This window comes from Muscardinus avellanarius (assembly GCF_963383645.1).
Source record: "Muscardinus avellanarius genome assembly, chromosome: 1".
Lineage (NCBI taxonomy): Eukaryota > Metazoa > Chordata > Mammalia > Rodentia > Gliridae > Muscardinus > Muscardinus avellanarius.
The window spans coordinates 206,171,313-206,192,923 of NC_137786.1; the positions used below are offsets into that span (position 1 = coordinate 206,171,313).

At 45.7% G+C, this 21,611-nt stretch overlaps 1 protein-coding gene across 4 annotated transcripts in view; it reads right to left on the minus strand.

Moving 5' to 3' along the window:
- Positions 1–296: 296 nt before the first annotated feature.
- WT1 (WT1 transcription factor) overlaps positions 297–21,611 on the minus strand; it is a gene marked incomplete at both ends in the record, with an annotated part of 53,287 nt that continues 31,972 nt past the window's right edge. For 2 of the 4 annotated variants that reach the window (XM_080716486.1, XM_080716484.1), the window contains 5 exons: positions 297–418; positions 3,197–3,289; positions 3,883–3,972; positions 6,718–6,868; positions 8,991–9,087. In XM_080716486.1, the coding sequence (XP_080572612.1) occupies positions 297–418; positions 3,197–3,289; positions 3,883–3,972; positions 6,718–6,868; positions 8,991–9,087 (553 nt within the window). The remainder of the gene's footprint in view (positions 419–3,196; positions 3,290–3,882; positions 3,973–6,717; positions 6,869–8,990; positions 9,088–21,611) is intronic. The other 2 variants (XM_080716485.1, XM_080716483.1) reach the window with 1 other exon arrangement.

The window sequence follows — 21,611 nt, forward strand, 5'->3', positions numbered from 1 at the left end:
TGGCTCTTCTTACAGCGGAAAATCCAGACTGAATGGTGATGGGTGTGTTAATGAACCCGACACAGTCTGCCGCTTCTCTGGGCCTGTGAATCAACGAAAGGTTGGCCAAGCGGAGACCAATACCTCCAGGCAAACCCGGTAGGGTCCAGTCAGACGGGCATCTTGTCTTGGGCGTTGGATGAAGGTCAACTGCCATGTCCTTCTTGGAGAGGTGAGTGGGGAGGAATTTCAAAATCAGATTTGAGAGTAGTTCCCACACTATTTTGCTGGGACACGGACCTGCCCCGGGCTGACCCTCACAGCGCCAGCTGGAGTTTGGTCATGTTCCTCTGGTGCATGTTGTGATGGCGGACTAACTCATCCGACCGGGCGAACTTCTTCTGACAGCTGGGCCACCGACAGCTGAAGGGCTTCTCACCTGTTGATAGAATTGCTGGTCAGAGACACTTGCTGCTGAGATGAGGCCAAGTTAAACTATCAAAGGTCAAGCAACAGCATCACCGGCACCCACCCCAGGCTCCTGCAGGTCTTTCCCTGAGCTAATCCCCTGGCTCACTCGACAGGCAACCTGGAACCTGAACGGCAGTGCCTCTGGGGACTCCAAGGACTGAAATACTATAAAAATGAAATATTCTTAAATAAGAAGATTTGGGAAATGGAATGAGTCTAGTTTTCCATGAACTTCATGGAAATGTCTGGGCGGTTCATATTTAATTAGAGGGAAAATCATTTGCTTCCATTTTTATTGCTGGAATGATTTGTGAACCTTGAACATGTTTCCTTACTGCTGAGTTGGAAACTGGGCTTAATGGGGCTGCAGGAGCCTCTGGATTGTCACCCTGCATGTTGTTGATGGATTGTTGTCCAGGAACAGAGTGGTTACTCTATCTCTGGTATCTTTGTAGAGATATTTTAAAATAAATCACTGATACTAATCACACATAACTATTTGCTTCTCTTTTGCTTTATTTGTATTGTGGTGCTGGGGATTGAATCCAGGGGGTTTCTACCTCTGAGCTACACCCCAGGCCTACTTTATATATTATTTGTTAATAGGGTCTAAGTTGCTGAGAGTCTCAATAAATTGCTGGAACTAGCTTTGAACCTATGATCCTCCTGTCTCAGCCTCCCAAGTACTGGGAATGTAGGTATGCACCACCACGCTCAGCCACTATTTGCTCCTTTTACCATAAAATTATTACTCAGAGCATAATCTCCTTTATATAGAAGATTCTAGCTGAGATATGGTTCTGCCACAAGATCAAGACTACTCCTCCATCTATAAGCAGCACTTGGGCATTTGTTCCAGTCCTCATTTTCATGAAGGGAAATAGTTAACTTTTATTTAATGCTTAATATATGCCAATGCTTATTCTGTGCTCTGTGTGTGTGCGTGTGCAATGCATTCATGTGTGTACGTGTGCGTATTTACTTTGACTCGAGTATTCTTTATAACAGCCCCATAAGGAAAATGTTATCCCCATTCTACAGGTGAGGTTGGACATCTGGTGAGGACAGACCAGGCAGGACTCAAATCTAGACTTGTTTAATCCCAAAGCCTTTGCTCCTTCCTGCCACACCTCCCAGGCCTTCTGAAGGAGAAAGCCACTCACTCAAGCCAACCCCGACCACCTTGGGGGTCTTTCTCAGCACACTTGGTCCCACTTTGTTTTCTCTGACTACTGATCAGAGAATTGCCCCAGGAGATCTGCTGTCCTGGGGTCAGACTGGGGCTGATCAAATACAGCATCAGTCTGCTGGGGACATAGGTTGTTTCAAATATATGGGGTGTGTGTGTGTGTGTGTGTGTGTGTGTGTGTGTGCGCGCGTGCGTGCGCGCGTGCGCACGCAACTCTTCCCCATGGAACTGTGAGTTCAGGACTGTCAAAGAAGTGATGTTAGAAGCACCCGATGGTGGGGGGCGGCGAGACCCCTTCCCATCAACTCTGGGACACAGGGGCCTCGACTCTAAGCACAGCCTGTTTGGGCTGAGACTCTGGGACTTCCTGGGGGCTTCTGATGTTGTTTTCTTCACCTCCTACTCGCAGTCCCTCTGCTCCTCCTCCCACCTCCGCCCCTAATGGACAGATCCCACCCTTTCTCTTGGTGGTCTTTGCAATTCAGCTCTGGGGGCTTTAACTTCCCTCCTGTTTCTCTGTCCCTTGGATGCTATAGGAGCCCAAGCTCTTCTCCAGGATGGAAGACAGTTAGAGGAGGTGGGCTGGGAGCAGTCAGAACTGAGTCCGCTACTTATTAGCTCTGTGACTTTGGAGCACTTATTTAATCACTATGTGCCTCAAAGTCCTCATCTAGAAAATGAGGATAAAACGTGCCTACCTGACTCTTCTTACAAGGATGAGATAACCTAAGCAATGGCCCTCCTTCCAAAGGCAGCAAAGGGGTGCATATTCTTTCTGTTGTTGTTGTTGGTCTGGTGATGGAACCCAGGGGCATTCAACCTCCAAGCTACACGCCCTGTCCTATTTTTTATTCTTTATTTTGAAACAGGGTCTCACTCAGTTGCGGAGGGCCTCACTAAGTAGCTGAGGCTGGCTGCCAACCACGATCATCTGGTCTCAGCCTCCCAAATGCTGGGATTACAAGCGTGCGCCACCACGCCCTGCTAAAGGGGTGCATATTCTATCAGCCTTGTAGAAAAGCAGAAACTTTCAGCAGCCAGTGGACATGTGACTGTCATATTCTTCTCTGTACACTAGTGTGAAGGAAATGAAACCACATGCTGATGTCAGCCTGACAGAAACTAAGGCTGCTCCCAAGGCATTAACTTTCATTCAGCAGAGCAAGGAATAAACTCTCCAAACAGAGTCCTGAAATGGGAGCTCTCTGGAGAATAAATGTTTGGCATGCTAAAATTTCTGCCTTTTCTGTGAGGTTGATGATCTTGTCAAGCAAGGTGATAAAAATGTGATACAGCTAGATGGGAATGGTAGGGACCTAGCTTATCTCTTCATTCTGGACACTCTGGACACCCCACATCTCCTGCTCTGTGACCCCCTTTCAAAAATGTTATTCTTTATCATTTAAAGATAGCTATGCACTATTCTTTCTCTCAACTGAATCTAAATCTTAGAACTTTTACATGAGTTCTTTTCTAATCTCTCTTTTCACAAATAAGTTCATTAGACAATAGTTTAAAAAAATAATGAAAAATAAATGTGAAGAAAAGTTTACGCACTTGTTTTACCTGTATGAGTCCTGGTGTGGGTCTTCAGGTGGTCGGACCGGGAGAATTTTCGCTGACAAGTTTTACACTGGAAGGGTTTCACACCTAAACGGACAGAGAAGGTCTAGCCTCGGCCCTAACAATGTGGGGCACAGCGAAGCCCCCAAGGCTGGCTCCATATTGGCTGGAGGAACCTGGCATTTCCAGCCACATCTGCCGTGTCTGCCTGGCCCTCAGATTTCCCCAGTCTCCCAGGCCCAGCAGGAACCTCCTCACTGCTTGGTAACCCAGGAGAACCTGCTTCTGCCCTGGGAACAACCATTCCTTAGCCAGAAGCCTCCAGCATCTCACCAGCAGGAAGGTCTCAGCTGTGTTAGAGACTGAAAAGGTCAATCACACCCTACCGATCATACTGAGCTCTCCGCCATCCCATCCTAGACCCACACTCGGTGTGTCACCAGCCCATCGCCATTGTGGAGTGTCATTGTGCTGTGGTTTGCCAGAGAAATGTGAGATGTTTTCTTTTATTTCTCTTTCTTTAGGAAAAGGATACTCCAGATGAGGGGGGTAAGTATTAGAGGAAAAAAAAATAAACACATGGCCAACTCTCTCATCCATATTCAACAAGGAAGAGACTCACAAAAGCAATCCTGACCCATGGGTACATGACTGTCGGCAATGAGAAGGAACCTACAAACCTGTGTGTCTCCTTTGGTGCCTTTTGAGCTGGTCTGAACGAGAAAACCTTCGTTCACAGTCCTTGAAGTCACACTGGTATGGTTTCTCACCTTGGGGAAGACACATAATCTCTTTGAAAATGACACTGAGAATACAATCTCATTAGAGGCAGCCTCTCCCACTGGGACTGGAGGGATCCCCAAATGCCTAAGGCACGTCAGGGAGCTTGCTGGGGTGGTGATGCTGACCTCTGATGGCCCATATGTACACACACTCATGGGTACTGGGCTAGGTGAATGGGAGTGACCCCTAACCAGCTCTGCTGCTTACAACTCTAGGTGAGGCACGGCCCCTTGGATTTTTCCAGGCCAATAATCTTACAACTCCAAAGGACTTTTGAACAGATTAGAAGGAACCATCCATGTAAAGGACTCAGACCTGTACCTAGCACAAAACAGTGCTAAAAAAAAAGTATTAGGGAATATTAAAACAGATAAAAATCAAAGACATTTTAACTCCTGGGCTGAGTCTAGGGCAGAATTTTGGAATGGGTGTGCCGTGAGGCTGCCCCATGAAGTAAGTGTCTTATGTTTTATGGTCCAAAGAATTGGTGTCCTCTGCTACTGACTTCTCATTCTTAAGCCTCAATGACTGTGGTTCTCAGAAGCACATGCTGAACCAAGAGCCAAAGCACTTAGAAAATCTGTGGTATCTTTACACTCCAGAGAAGCCAGTGGTGGGGTTGTGCAATCCCCTGCTTTGGAGGGGAGATGCCCCACCCCTGTCCTCCATAGAGAAAGTTCAGCCAAGCACTGGGAACTGAGCCCCAAGTACACTGAGCAACCGCAGGCCATCCCTCCCTCCTTAGGAGAACTCTGAGTCATCAGCATTCTGGGATGGAAAGCAAGCCACTCTGGGGTCAGTTGGGTCTTTTCCATCACTGAGCAGCACCCAGTTCCCTTTCAACCTCTGCCATTTTCCTGATTTATATGAATCCCTTCTATAGCAGACCTTAACACTTCCAAAGTCCTCAGACTTTGCTCACACTAAATGTCCTTTGTCACTCTGGGCACATTTCTACCTATCAAAGGGTCTATCATATGCCCCTCACGACTGCCATTTACTCTGTGATGCTTGCTTGTAAATGTCATGGTCAGATTAAAACCCTTTCCTTCTCTCATCACAGAGTATGTTTCAGAACATCTAATATGGTGAGCTATGTTTCAGTCTGCCTTCTGTGGGCTAGAATACAGAGAGCAGAAACCTCTCCTTAGCTTTATTTTTACACCCAGCCCAGTGCGCCTCTGCAACGGCTCTACAGACTACAGGAGATGACACCCCTTTTCAATCTGATTTCCTTTCCCTGCCATTGAGCTTCTGCTCATCATTTACCTTCTCTACCCAACCTCACCAGCCTTTGATGGTTAATCCAAAACCATCCTGCTCCAAGAAGCCTTCTCCAATGCCTCTGGCTCAAATCCATTCCCTCTCCATCCATGGGTCTGAGGTCTTGGCTGTCTTGTTCACTGCCCTGATACCACACAGCCATCTAACCCTCACTGAGTTCTAAGCACTTCTTTCACAGTAAAAGTTTCTATGAGCAGATTGCTTCAATATAATCCCTTGGGTTTTTCCAGGCAGAATTTTATTTTATCATTTTCCATATCACCTTGACAAATATTTTTTCAAATATTTCCATTTGAGGAATTATGTAAAAAACAAAAATAGATCAAGCTGCCAGTGCTTTCATTTTAGCCTCAAAGTCTGTGGTCTACTAAGTGCACACTCTGGTTTAGGCCAGAATTGTGTCCTCCAAATGCAGCGAGTTAGCAAAGTCCAACAGTCTACAGGGATCTGGATGTAACCTGCTTCTCTAGCTTCCCGGCAACAAAGTCAAAATAATAAAAGCATAAAACAAATAACGGTGGCAGTCATAGCACGAAGCTGTGCTTCAGTTGTGAAAAGCCCAACACTGGCTCCTCTTCCAGAGAGCCTGGGCTTCACACTTTTCCTGTAAGGGAAATCCAACTGCACTCCCATCCTGTGTCACAAGGCCAAGAGTGAGCGCCTATGGAATGGCTGTTCGCAGTCAAGGTGGCCAATAGTCCCTGACGCAGACTCCTTGACTGGAGCAGTGGAGGGGGAATCCAGTTTTCCTTGCCACATTATCAAAACACATCATCTCTTTGTTTCTTAAAGACTGAAAACAAACATTTAACTGCTGGCCATATTCTCATTCCTGACTGGTTGGTTATTACTAACCCAAGCAGGTAGACTCGTCTTTGGACCATCCCTTCCAAGTTTTAAAATGACCTCGCCCTTCAGTCTCTTGGAGTCATCCGATTACCTTAATCTGAGGCTTGCTCCTCTCTCCTCAGAGATGCTAGGAATATTCTAATAAGTAACACTATTCTTTATTCAGTCCTATAGACATAGGGTTCTCTGTTAGGTACTTTATATCTACAACTCCTTTAATGCAGTTAGATTTAATTTGATCTGTGCTTAATAATTGTATACAGTGGCACTATCATCCCCATTCTTCACATGAAGTGAAAGAAGTTCAGAGATATGTCAAGTCACTTTCTCAAGGTCTAAGCATTTGGTGCTGATGCCAGCATTAAAACACAGGTCTCCGATTCTACCTACGGGCATTCTCTTTCCACCACTCTGTTCTGCACTTCCAAAAGATAGTTTACTGACTTCTTTAAAGGCAGATGGGCCATTGGGATGTAAATGGCCTTGCTTTACATTTCAAATCAGTGCTTACTTTCCACCCCAAAGTCACCTGTATCTTCAGTAGTGTGAGAGCCTGGTGCAGGAGCTCTGGAACCACCCTTGCCCAAGAACACACTCACCAGTGTGCTTCCGGCTATGCATCTGTAAGTGGGACAGTTTAAAGTATCTCTTATTGCAGCCCGGGTAAGCACACATGAAGGGACGTTTCTCACTGGTTTCAGACGCTGATCGGACAAGAGTCGGGGCTACTCCAGACACACGCCGCACATCCTGTAGGCAGAGTTTAAGAGGAATGGAGACTTTAAGCCTCATGTGAACATTCACATCACTCCCAAGGAAAAGTGAGCGCTGGAATATGCCCAAGGAAAGGATGGCAGGTACCTGAGATCTAAAACCATTCCCCTCCACACCCCAGAAGCCCGTGGCAGACATTACTAATGGATGGTAGATCACTGGACAGTGTAGTACTCTAGAGTCAGCACTACTAATCAACCAGAACTGGGACTTGAAATGAACCCTTTTTGGTTTCCCTGACAGAGCCTCGGGGTAAGAAATACTGGCTCCTGGCAGAGCTCCCGGTCCGTCCACTCGCAGCTCCTCCTTTTGGGGCATAAAGACTAGAAGTTCAGTCTCAGGTTCTACCTACTCCCTCCCACGCAGAGGCAGATGGATCACATGCTTGGGCCCCATCCACCACGGGTGGGTAAGTTCTTATTAAAGAAAAGCATGAGCTACTGAATGAGTCCAGACTGACCAAAACTTCTATGTGTAAATAACAAGGAGCCCTGGGGAATGGAGGTTTTAGTCTGTGAAGGGAAGCTGAACCCAGCAGAAGCCCATGGTGCAGCCAGTGCCACCTTTAATGCTGACACAAGGAAGCACGGGAGTCGCCCGCCTTCTGTGTACTCTGTGTATCTTTCAAGGTATCTGTTGGTCCCCTCCTCTGGTGGGAGAGGTAAGCTCCTCTTTCTGCCCTGAAGATCAGGGAGTCATAAAAATGGGAGCAGAGTTAGTCCCCAAAGGGCCACAGAATCCTCCCTGTTCCGCTACAGCTGTGCAAGTCTAGGGCAAAAGGGATGCGTGGCTGATACAGAGCATGTTCATGGCAGTGACAGGACCTGGAACCACATATGAGCATACCCAACCCCTGCCTGTGTGTCTCAAACTCTATTTCACACTGCCTTGCACTGAGCTGGCACTTTTTTTTTTTTTTTTGAGGACAAAATGCTACAGGGAATTACAACATTGATGTTGATAGGTCATTATGTCTCAGGATACATTATGGCATAAAGTTAAATGTAAGCCGGTGTTTTGTTATACTTTAGGAGGGGGGAAAGTCAATAGGTAGGAAAAACATCTGTCCAAGGCGTAGTTCACTCAAGGCCTTGCCAGTGAGTCTGACAAATGAGGCCTGGTGGAAATCAGTCTATCTTTTTCTTCCTTCCCCACCCCCTTTCTTTTGTGGGGAATGAACCCAGGGGCATTCTAATTTCAAGCCTCACCCTCAGCCCTATCTTATTTTTTTTATTTGGAAACAGGGTCTCACTAAGTTGCTGAGGACATTCTGGGGAGAGATGGGGTGGTCGGCGAGGGCGGATGGAGACGGGTGTGATGAGCAGGTGGAGCACACAGCGCTTCTGAGGCAGTCAATTATTCCAGATGACACTATCGTGATAGATATGTGCCATGATGTATTTATCAAAACCCACGGAACCACACAACACACAAGAGGCAAACCCAAGCATACACTATAGACTGTAACCGTCAATCTATCCGTGTTGGCGTATCAACTGTAACGAATGTACCATTCAAGATGTTAGTTAAAGGAGAACCTATATGAGGGTGGAGAGGGAGACAGAGGATATGGGAACTCGGTGTATTTTCAGGATAGTTTTTATGTAAACCCCAACCTTTTCTATAACATCAAGTCCATTTTTTTTAAGTCCATGTATAAAACTTAGCACATAGAAGATGTGCAGCCAGCCATAGGTGGCTCTGCTGTTGTTATTACCAATACTTGCTTGGCAAGACTGTCTACCTCGGGGTACTTTACCATGTAAATCAAATCTCCTTAGAAGCCATGAGTTTAGGTGGTTCATTTAAACCCAGTTGTCCCAAGTACCAGAGCTGCGCAGCCCACCCTGGAGAAGTTGGAATTAGGCAGTCCAGAAGAGCAGAGGATTCTGCAGGAAGTATCTTGGTGTGAGTTGGGCCACAGGTGGCATCTTTGGAGGAAACGGAAGCACATCACCCACCCCCATGGAAGAGGATCGGATGTGTGATTGCAAAGGCTGCACCAGGGCCAGACAGGACTCTGGTCAGAAACCAAAGGACAGTTGTGCAGGAGAAGGTGGAGTGATGGCAGCTTCCAGTCAGGCTCCCGAGTACTCACCTGAATGCCCCTGAAGACACCGTGGGTGTGTATTCTGTACTGGGCGCCGCAGAGGATGGGGGCTGTGTGGTTCTCACTCTCATACCCGGTGCCATGGCTGCAAACAAAGAAGAGAGAGGCCACAGCTCAGGCGGGTCCACGGCCGCCTTTTGGAGCTGTTCATCAGGAGAGAAGGCTGCTCTTAAAGCCGCTCTCCATGGCACTACTTGGAAGCGGGGCCCAGTGAAGGCCCAGTGAAGACTCGATCCTCAAGTCACCACCACACAGCCCTCCCGAGCCCTCAGACTTTTTCAGGCACAGCATGTGGGCCAGTGCCTCCCTCAGAGTGGCCGGGAAAAGCTACAGTGGCCGGGTGTCTGCCCCGGCAAGCTGCTTACCATCTAGACTGGGCTGACAGCTGTGAGCATCTCAGGAATGAGCAGAATGCAAGCCTCACATGAAGTGCGCTGGATATTTGTCAGCACCTCATGACTCAGTTTTTACCAGATAGCACCAAGAAAGTGATGACACTTACGAGACGTCGCGTCCCCAGGAGGGGGATTACACATCTGCAGCCTCCACTTAACCAAAGATCAATTTCCCAGGTCACCTTCACTCTTTGTAGGCAATCCGTGCCCTCGGTGGGCACTGGACAATCTTCTTCCAGCACTGAAATGACTAGTCCCCTAGCTGGCGCTCAGGTTAACTTGGGGCCCTTGTGAGACCTGAGGGATGGGGTGCTAAGAAGAACAACTTGAAAGAGGAGGATATTCTGCTGTAAAAATACTCTTTCCTTCAGGTACAGTGCTGAGCTCTGGTCTGCACTGACCCCCCCCCCCCACACACACACACACAGTGAGACAGAAAGAGAGAATTCTCATCCACACTGACAGCACATTAGATTACATGGAGAATCACCCTGGGAAAGATGATGAAATGTATTTTATGAAACGTCTCTATAAAACAGTGCAGCTGCTTTGGAAAAATGTCTGGCAGGCCCTCCAACAGCATAAAGTTACCATATGACCTAGAAATCCTTGGGTATGTTCCCAAGAGAAATAAGAACAGATGTTCACACAGAAACACGGATGTGTTGTTCACTAACCGCATTATTTACATGAGCCAAAAAACAAATCAACCGAAAGGTCAACTACTGAAGGATAAAGCACTGTACATTCACACAATGGAATATTATTTGATGATAAAGAGGAATGAATATGGACACTCTGTACAACATAGAAGAACCTTCGAAACATTATGCTAAATGGATAGAGCCAGTTGCCAAACCCATATATTGTGTGAATTTGTTTATATGAAATCTCTATGATAAGCAATTTCTTATAGGAAGTAGATTAGGGCTTGGTTGTCTAGGGTTGAAAGAGTTGGACCGATATAGAGGGTGACTGCTGGAAATGTCCTTAAGTTGTGGGAATGGCCATATGCTATGATTTGGATATGAATGTCCCCAAAGGGCCATGTGTGGTGGCTTGGTCCCCACTGTGGCAGTGTCCAGAGGTGGGCTCTGGGGAGGTGACTGGGTCGTGAGGACTCTGACTTTATAAATGGATGGCATTATGATGGCATTACTGGAAAGAGTGACAGCAGGACCTAATTTGAGAAAATAGGTTCCTGGGGGCCTGGCCCTGCAGGATATATTGTGTCCCATCCCCTCTCTCTTTCCCGGGCTTGCCGGCCACCATGATGTCAGCAGCTTTTCTCTGCCACACACCTCTTCCATGAAGTCTCTTCCTTGGAACCAGCCGACCAGGTAACTGAAACTTCTGAACCCATGAACAGAAATAAATTTTCTTTCTCTCAGTTGTTTTTCTTAGGTATTTTGTCCCAGCCACAAAAAGGTGACTAATTGTCATACAATGCCGTGAATACAGTAAAATCCATTGCACTGTACACTCTGAGTGAAGTCTTTGAGATCAATAAAGGTACTTTTAAAGCATTAGGCAACAGCATTTTTTTTTTTATGGTACTACAGATTGAACCCAGGAGTCTGTCTCTGAGCTACATCCCAAACCCTTTTTATTTTTAAACAAAGTTTCGCTAAGTTGCCGGGGCTGGCCTGGACTCTACCATCCTCCTGTCTCAGCCTCCCCAATATTGGGATTATAGGGGAGTACCACCAAGCCCAGCTGGCATCAGCATTTTTTAAAGCTTCCAGGTATGAGCCACCTTGAGGCTGAGAATCTCCATTGTCTGCCTCTGTTACGCTAGGTCCCGGGGGGTCCTGGGGCAGCAGGCAGGTGATTTGGCAGACCAGCCTGCTCCATTACATGGGGTGTGGGGAGGGCCCAGGCTGACTCAACTCTCACCCAGGAGAGAGAATTCCTGCAAGTGAAGAGTGTCTGCCAGTGTGGCTGCACACACCTGGGGACACAGCAGCTGTGGTGTTTCACATTTACTTCTGGCTCCAGGCATTTTGGAAAGAACTGTTTGTCTGATTTACCTAGTCCTGGGAGAGATGTATCAGTTCTGCTCCCCAAAATGACTGTACCTTGCCTCTGCATTTCCATCTCAAGTGATTTTGTGCACATCTTGGGGGTGAGGATTTCTCAAAGAGCAAACATGCACAAACTGGGGAGATACACCGAATCCAGAGTATGTCTGCCTTTCGAGCCTTTAGCACATGCTTGTCAGAAAAGTGAAGTGGCATCTGCATCCCCATCATTATATTCCACAGCCAACGGGGACCTGAGAGTAAATGACATGTTCATGAGGCTGTGGAAAGGGGACGGGGCCAGAACAGTGCTGCCAGGACACTGTGCCTCGGGGGCTGTGAGAAGAAGCTGCCTGTGCCTAATTTGACCTTCTGTGTGGAGCTAAAATGTGACTTACACACTTTCTAGGGCTGAGGGGCTTCTAGGGACACAATTTTAGGGGAAATCTGAATTATTTGCAATTTTGGCCATCACAGGGGAAGAACTAGGAATCTGTCTTGATTGATCTCTGGGTGTCATCTGGGCTCCTGGGCCACCCTGAAGTGAGCAGCTTGGAGACGGGCTTTCTTCAAGATATTGGTCTTGTGGTAGGAAGTGTCTGTCACTCCGAGGGAGCAACGCTGATCCACACAGGCAGATGAAGGCTAAAAAGAAGAGCAGCGGCCAGCAATAATGCTACCTGTCGGCTCTGCCACTGGATTCTTCTACCGGATCCAGGGGTAAGAAAACAGCAGGCCCTGACCACTGACTATCTGGTCTTCCTAAGAGGACCACCAAGGCAATGCCACACAGTGGAAACCCTGTAGGCTTCCCAGTATGGTCTGCCTAGAATACCAATATAACACTTGGGCTTGTCATTGGTAACAGCTCTCTCTAAATTAGTAAAGGAAAACAAGCTGGTGGTCTTAGAACCATTGACTAATAGAAGTTGAAAGGACTAAGAAGATTGTCTTGCTCCAACCCCATTCAAAGCAGGAATCTCTGCTAACCCAGGCCCAAAGGCTAGACAACATGACCAGTGACTAGTTTTCAAGGCAGCTCATCTCATCTGGGGAGAGTTTAATTGCTAGGAGAGACTTCCAAACTGAGCTAAAGCACTGCCTCCTTTCTTCCACCTTCTGGGGAACCATAAAGCTAGTAATACCATGTCACAGCTGACTCTGTATCTCCTGTTTGGTAAACTTGGCCTTGGGTACAGGGACTCCCTGATTCTCTCTGCATTCTCTAACCTTAGTGACCAAAGTAGGCACACAGCCCATACATGCGCCTCAAGAGGGACTCAGTCTAACTCCTTTTCCACATTGCAACCTCTCAGGTATTTGGGGGGGAAAAAAAGAAAAGAAAAAGAAACAGCAGCAGCAGCTATTGCCACCACCAAATGTGGTGGCACATGTTTGTGATCCCAGTACTTGAGAGGCTGAGAAAAGACAATTGGAGGTTCAAGAACAGCCTTAGAAATACAGCAAGACTCTCAGCAACCTAGTGAGACCCTGTTGCAAAACAAAAAGTAAAAAAAGGCTGGGGGTGTATCTCAGAGGTAGGATGTCCCTGGGTTCAAGGAAAAGAGGAGGAGAAATAAGAGGAAGGGGAGAGAGGGAAGGGGAGAAAGAGGGGGAGGAGGAGAGGGGAGGGAGGAGGAGGAGGAGAAGGAGGATGTCTTTTGAGGGAAAATGGATGGAATTGGAGAACATCATACTAAGTAAGATCTGTCAGGCTCAGAAAATCTAGGGTTGTTGTTTTCTCTCATATGTGAAAGCTAGAGAGAAAAAGGAAAGAAAAGAGACCATGAAAATTTAGAAAGAGACCAGTGGAACAGTGGAAGAGAATCAGGGGCGAGAGGAGGGAAAGGAAGGGGGAGGGACAAGGAAGAAAACAGATAAAATACTGTTATGTGCATATATGAATGTATCACCGTGAATCTATCATGTGTAATTACAATGCATTACTTTTTTTTTTTTTTTTTTTTTTTGCGGTACTAGGGATGAAACCCAGGGGCCTTCTACCTCTAAGCTACACCCCAGCTCTATTTTTTATTCTTTATTTTGAAACAGGGTCTCACTGAGTTGCAAAGGGCCTAAGTAGCTGAGGCTGTCCTCAAACCTCGATCCTCCTGTTTCCGCCTTCCAAATGCTGGGATTACAAGTGTGCGCCACCATGCACGACTTGCACCACTAAATTTCAATTAGAAGAAAGCTCGCTCTCCAGGCTGCAGAGTCGTGTCCACTCCACTATGACAAGATGAAGTGCTGCCTTGACTCCTTTACCATCCCAACCGGCCTCTTCTTAATCCCCATTCTTTTGTTAAATTCTTCACAAATTGGGGGGCAGAAGTGTGCTTCTATGTGGGAATGGAGAGCGTCATCCATAAACACAAAGACCTTTAGAACTGGAACAGTAACGTGTATGTACAAGACTGGACACACCTCACCTGAAGAAATTCCTTTCCAAATCTTTTAAAGTCAATATGCTAGCCCAAAAGTACCATGCACTGGGTCACAGGCTGCTAGCGTTAAGTTTCTGGGCAGAGCTTGGGCCTTGGGACTGAGTGACGACAGAGTACTGCTCTTAACATGCCTAAGAGCAAATGACTCCTTTGCACTCAAATAATCAGAACTCAGAGGAAGAGGTGTTATCATTTCCTAAAACTCATGGTAACTGCACTGCCCTGTGGTTTCCAGAATCTATTGAGTTTTTCCTCCTGGAAGACATTTACCTGTCTCAAGTCTTCTGTCACCTCTTTTGCTCTCCATATAGTTCCAGATTATTACTCGAGTGGACAATTACCTTATGACAGAATATAAATTTGGTTCACCGGGCGTGGTGGCACACGCTTGTAATCCCTGCGCTTGGGAGGCAGAGACAGGAGGATCGCGCAGGTTCAAAGCCAGCCGCACGCGCTGGCTTAGGAGACCCTGCTTCCAAATTTTAAAAAATGTAAAAATAGGTCTGGGAGTGTAGCCCGGAGGTAGAAGGGCTTCCAGGAACCCCAGTGCCGCCAAAATAAATAAATAAATAAATTTGAGTTTTTTTTTGTTTTTTTGTTTTTTTTTTTTCAGTACTGGGGATAGAACCCAGGGGCATTTTACCTCCGAGCTATACCCCCAGCCCTATTTTTTTATTCTTTATTTTGAAACAGGGTCTCACTGAGTTGCAAAGGGCCTCACTAAGCAGCTGAAACTATCTGTGAACTGGGATCCTCTGGTCTCAGCCACCCAAATGCTGAGATTACAAGCGTGTGCCACCATGCCTGACTTGTTTTTTTTTTTAAACACAGCCACAAACCTAAAATATTCTTACAGGGTCCAAGTAAATGAGAGAAATAAATGAGGATCTCAAAAAATATGATGTCACAGAACCAGCAGCAAAGTCACCCAGACCACACTGTCTGCTGCCCAACTCTGGCAGTCACGACTCAGTTCTGCCATCCAACTACTGCAATAATAGGAACTCAGTCTTATGGTGTCATTTCATTCTTCAAGAACAGTCAGAAATCTAAATTTTTCTGAGATTTCTTGAATTTTACATTCTTGCAAAGAATTCATCTTTTTGGGGTTTTGTTTTGATACTGAGGATGAACAAAAGGGGCATTCTACTTCTAAGCTACCCACCCACAGGCTTTAGCAAAATAGTGTCTAAGTTACTAACGCTAGCCTTGAACCTGTGATCCTCCTGTCTCAGCCTCCCACGTATGGGAAATACAAGCATGCACCACCATGTCCCATGTGAAATTTTAAAGAACCATTGTCTCTGGGCTCAATCGCCAGTACTACAAAAAACACCACTGTCAGGTCAGATAAAACACATCCCCGGCCTAAGAGCCACCAATCAGCAACTTCTGCTTTTGAGGTTGAGCAGTGAAGCTTAAGCTATAAACTGGAAAACCTCATCTTGATTCTTCTGTGTCCTCCCAAAATGGCAACAGAATAGATAGTGAGATGTGCCTGAATCTTTGAAAAATGTGTGTTACAATCTTCCAAACCCTGAAGGCTTGGGAGGACACTATATTTACACACTGGTAATGGCCGGTACTGTTGAAACAAAATCTAGATGCTTCCATCTACAGGTTTCAGCGGGGTAATGGTTCTAAATTTTACTGGCCTCTTAAGAGTAGGCTTAAGTACTGAGGTTTTAGACAGAATTCGTTGTACTGTCGATTCAAGTTTATTAGTTTCTTAGGGCTGTTGTATAAATTACCACAGAGTTGGTGACTTTAAAACGCCACCAATGTATTCTCTTACAATTCTGAGGCTCAAAGTGCAAAATCAGTGTCATCAGGCCAAAGCCAAGGTGTAAGCAGGGCTGCTTTCTCTAATGGCTCTCAGGGGAGAATTTCTGTGCCTCTTCCCATTTCTAGAACTCTCCCACATTCCGTGGTCCCTTCTTTGCATCACTCCGCCCTCTTGCTGCCTCCTACTCCTCTTCTCGGGTCAAGTTTCCCACTTACAAGGATATTTGCTATTATATTTAGGTAGTTTTGCCCACCAGATAGATAAATTTAGTATACTCAGGATAATCAGTTGTTTATAATACACACAACTGTAATCCCAGTACTTGAGAGGCTGAGACAGGAGGATCACAGGTTCCAGGCCAACCTCATCAACTTAGGCCATCAGCAATTTTTAAAAAATAGGAAATAGGGCTTGGGGTTTAGCTCAGAGGTAGAATTCCCCTGTATTCAATCCCCAGTATATATCGCTCACTCGCTCGCTAGTTCTCTCCCTCCCTTCTCCCTCTCTCTCTCTCTCTCTCTCTCTCTCTCTCTCTCTCTCTCTCTCTCACACACACACACACACACACACACACACACACACACACAGGATAATCTCTCCATCTCAACATCCTTAACTGAACCATATCTGCATCCCCCCTTTTGCCACTTAAAGTAACATTCACAGGCTCTAGGGATCAGGACTTGGATATCTTTGGGGGCCATTATTCAACTTACCATACCAAGGGAACAAGATTTATTTCATTTCTTGCAGATGCATTTTTTCCATCTAACTCTCTCTACATTCAAGACTCTTCTTTTGTAAAAATGAAGCTAATAACCTATAGTAAGGATTTTTTTGAAGATCAAAGAGGTGAGCTATGTTGGGAGCAAAAGTTAAATATCACTAAGCAATAGTATCCCAACAAAATATTGATGAGGTCCATGGTTATCTACAATCAATGACCAACAATCATCAAAACCATCTAACGTATGCTTCATAAGAGTCTGGTGATTGAGATCAATAAATAAGTTAATTATTTATTCATTTCATGGTATTGGGGATTGAACCCAGGAGCATTCTACCTCTGAGCTACACCCCAGCCCTATTTTATTCTTTAGTTTTTAAAGAGGGTCTCATTAAGTTGTGGAGGGCCTCACAAGTTGCTGAGGCTGGTCACAAACCTCTGATTCTCCTGTCTCAGCTTCCCAAGTACTGGGATTACAAATGTGTACCATCATGCCAGGCATTTTTTTTAATCCTTAACACAACCCTTGGAAGTCATTATGATATATCAGCTAGCCAGGTGTGGTAGCACATACTTTGGAGGTTGAAAGAGAAGGATTATGGGTTAGAAGCCAGCCTCCAAAACTTAATGAGGCTCTCAGCAACTTAGGGAGACCCTTCTTATTTCCAAACAAAAAATAAAATAGGGCTGGGGGTGTAGCTTGGAGGCAGAATGCTCCTAGGCTCAATCCCAGATACTACCAAGAAAAAATATATATCACCTTAGGCAAATGACAGCCTCCTCGGCCTCCACTTCGTGTAAAATGAAAAGTAACAGCATCTGCCCTATCAGACTGTTTGCTGAAGGATCAACACACAACGCATGGTACATGGTAAGCACTCAACGAATGTTACTTATTGCTTGCAAAGCACCCTCCCTATTCCAGAGCAAAGTAAACTGAGGTTCAGGGAGAGGCTGAGTGGTTCACCCGAATCTGACATATGGGCACGCGGCGCCACCTAGGTCTGGTACAGATCAGTGCTTCTCTTCTTCCCTTAAAACTAGCTGGATAGTGGTGGTGCGAGCCCATCCTGAGGGGTTCCATTCTATCATGGTGACAATGGAACGATTCCAGCTCTTTTCTCCAGGGTATGAGTGAAATCAGACATGTTAAAGTTTAAAAAATGTAATAGGGTAGAAGGGAAGGACACGGGAGTGGGGGCATGAGGAGGGCAAGTCCAAACCGCTCCCTCTCTTCGGCACGCGTCAGCTTCCACTGTGGGATACAATATTTTGGCATAAAGAAAACATAAGGAAAACTGATTGAAATGACCTGCTTATGTGTGCCAAGCTGTGCACATTTTTAACAAACAAACAAAAAGAATTCTTTCTACCTAACTGGGAAAATAAACTAAGCAGAAGCAGTTATCAGCAGAGTACACCTTGGACTTCATTTCTGGCAGTGGCCTGGACTGTACATTTCCCTAAGCATAAAATGTATCCTGAGAAAGTTTGCCTTTCCTACACAGCTTTAAAATGCATCAACACATGTCCTCGGAAAGTCTGTGGAAAAAGAAAAATGTCCCTCATATAACACAAATTATGAGCCCTCTTCTTGCTAAAGAAAAAAAAAAGTGAACACTGAGGTTTGGCTCAGAAAAAACCTAACGCTTGAAGAGTAGCTTCTTTAGAAATGATTAATTTTGATATTCCACAGGCACAAGAAGATTAATAAAAAGGAATTGAGGCTTTGCAGATGAAGAAAACCAGAGCTGCCCTGAAATCCCTTATCAACAGTCAAGGAGGGGGAGAGGAAGAGGAAGAAGAAAGTAAAAGAGAAAGCGTTTTTTTTTTTTTTTCTGGAAGTCTATTAGCATTTAATATGAATATTCAAAACGAAGGGGCTTCAGTCTGTGATTTCTCTCTCCCACCTCAGGTTATTGGCCAGGTGGACATCCCCCATCTTCACCTCTGTCTTCTCACCTCTGCAGAGTTAATCAGACTGCAGGGAAGCACCTGGGGAAATCTCAAACTCTTGTGCACCAGAACACAGAGTTTACTGGCCAAGCCCTCTTTTCTCTCCATCCTTGATGCTCAGGGCTTACATATGAGATGCTTAAGGGCCTGATTCCTTTTGGTGTTGACAACAAACTTTGCTGCTAGCCTTCAGGCCCATCACCCCCTTCTCTAGTGTCCCGAATTTTGAGAGAAATTAAACACAAGAGATGAGGCTGAACCTAGCACATCAATTGAGAGAGAGAGAGAGAGAGAGAGAGAGAGAGAGAGAGAGAGAAAGAGAAAGGCAGAAAGAGAAAGAAGAGGAATGAAGAAAGGAAGGAGGGAAAGACAGAAGGAATGAAAAAAAAAAAAGGAGTCCAAACCTAAACCAAGCCTCAAGAACTACTTGTTTAAAAAAAAACAGAAGAGATAGAGCCCAAAATTTAGAAATTGTAAGAGGCAGCAGGCATCGAAACCAGATCCTGGGACATTCTGCTGAATAGCTAACCTGCTTTCTCCAATAAACTAAGAGAGGAAAAAGGGAGAAAAGGATTCTGACAATAAAGAGATTCAAGAGAGGAAAACCAACAAAATGAAACAAAACTCTCTGCACAGATGCACAAGGGCCAACCAGAGGCAGCTGCATTGGAGCCAGCCAGCCTCGGGCCTTAGCGCCGTGAGACCCAGAAACCTTCCTGTGGATGGCTCAGTGGTCACAGCTGAAGGCTTCAGCTCAAAGCTTTACTGAATGAAAATCCAATTTCCATGTAGTCAGGGTAATTGCAAAACTACTTTCATAGCCATTTACAAGATCTTACTGGGAGAATGAATCAATACTAGGTTATCTGGAACGTCTGGAGAATCAGAGCTGGTGGCAGCCCAGCACAGTCACCTCTAGGTCAACACAGATGCTGTTCCCCTTTGCCTGACTCTGATGAACTAAGGACAAGAGTTAAATAAAATTCACAATTCTGCACAGACGTTATTAGCAATGTCATCTAGCCATATTCTTTTCTTTATATCATTTAATATAGCTTTTATAATGGGGACTATACCAGATTGATGGATATGTTAAAAACCAAAGAGTTTTTTTGTTCTGGGGAGAGGGAAAAAGAATAATCTTCTTTCAATCTTCTTTTACTAAGCCAGCATAGAAAGTAAAAAAAAAAACTAAAATTAAAACAACCATGTTAAATTGGATTGAGTTTAAACACACGCATACACAATGTCTGTTATCTGATAATTCATAGGTGCAAAATCTTCTCAAAAATAGTTCACAGAAGCCAACGTGGTGGCTGTGCTGGGCTGCCACCAGCTCTGATCTGTATCCAGATCCATGCCATGTGTGATGGGAATGCACACTCGTCCCACTTCTACTAACTCTCTCTGAAGTTCTCTCGTAAGGATCTCTGGTTCTTTTCATCCACACCCATCCCACCACCTTCCTGCTGAGAGTCCTCCGTTCCTTGCAGGGAACCTCCCCTCTGGAATCAAACTCTAGAGCTCTTGGAGGGAGTACCCAGCTAAGACCTGGCCAGTCTCAACACTGCAATCTCCAGCCATGTGACCTCACTCAGGCCAAAAAACGATGCTTCCCTCGGTCTTCTGTTGGAAAAGAACCATAGAGAAGCATTCTCCTTGTGAGGCCATAGGTGCCAAAAACCAAAGCTGTTTTTGCCTCATTGGGAGACCCTTCGCAGAGTAAATAGGGCAGCCAGCCAGCCCAGAAGAAGCATGAATCGCTGTTCTCATGGCCCTGATTGAATCCCTGAGTCCTGACAAGGGTGTTTGTTTGTTTGTTTTTGGTGGTACTGGGGTTCCTGGAAACCCTTCTACCTTTGGGCTACACTCCCAGACCTCTTTTATATTTTTTAAATTTGGAAACAGGGTCTCTTAAGCAGCACTGGCTTTGAACCTGCGCCATCCTCCTGTCTCTGCCTCCCAAGTGCGGGGATTACAAGTGTGCGCCACTATACCCGGCATGACAAGGGTTTTAAAATACAATACCACAACCTACTAAATTCTCTTGACTTATTGTAGTTATACCTGGGATTCTGCCACCTGTTATAGAAAAGTCTTGATTAATGATACATAAATAACCTCACTGTAATCTAAAGGTAAATGGGTTTATGTTTCAAAAATGTATGAAAACATGATGCCTATACATGAATACTGGTTCAAAAGATTACTTTTGGAAGACACCCATTTCTTCCAACCATGCTGCTATTACTAAAGCCTCATCTGTTTTACTCTTTTGAAACTTTCTTTATAGTCGTGACTCATCTGTCTTCACTTCCTATGCAGCCCAGTCCTCAGTGCCTATTCAACAGGGGACAGAGACTGAGGGGTTAACCGCCAGACCACTCCCCTGTGCAAATCCGCCCTCGAGAGCCGCCAGGCCTTCCTCACTGCTTGCTGTGATACGAAACCTCCCCTAACCGACCCTTTTCTTGTTACTTCACACTCATAGCGGAGCTCAGGGATTCTCTTACATTCCGTTTCCTACACTGGTTTGGAGGAAACACCGTCCAAAAAGCCCACAACGTACACTGGCCCCTAGTGCTCAAAATGACTTTTTTTTAGTCAAGATCTTTCTTTCTACATCACAAACATGCACATACTCACAGACCATGTTATCAGACCATATGAGAAATGTCTGGACACCTTATTAAATGTCTCTGGTGGGAGGATGCTAGTCTGTCAGAAGCCTGATTTCATCTAATACACTGGGTTCTGTATTCTCAGTGTTTTGGTTCTATGGCCAGAGACTACTGTTAGCTCCACCCCAAGAAGAGTGTCCCAAATCCATATGAGAAACAAACCCTGTGCCTCACCCAGGGAAGATGGAGCAGGACCTTCACCCCCTGGTCCTCAGAGGTTCCCACCTGGCTTGCTCACACACTGTTGGATCTGAGGATGTTTATTACACATGCTCGGTTACATAAGAAATGTTCCTCCCTAAGCTCCAGGATCAAGCACAGGGCTCTGAAGACTAAGGTATCTCCTGCTTCTCCAGTTGAAATGGAGCTTGTAGGTGTGAGGAATCTCTGCACATCCATCACTTCTGCAAGCCCTACCTCCAGCTCTGACCTTGAATAACACAAGTGGGCTAGGGGTGGAGCTCAGTGGGAGATGCTTGCCTAGCATGCTCTAGGCCCCAGAACAAAAGAAGGAAGGAAGGGAGGGAGGGAGGGAGGGAGGAAGGAAGGAAGGAAAGAAGGGAGAGAGAGAGGGAGGGAGGAAGGAAAGAGAGGGAGAG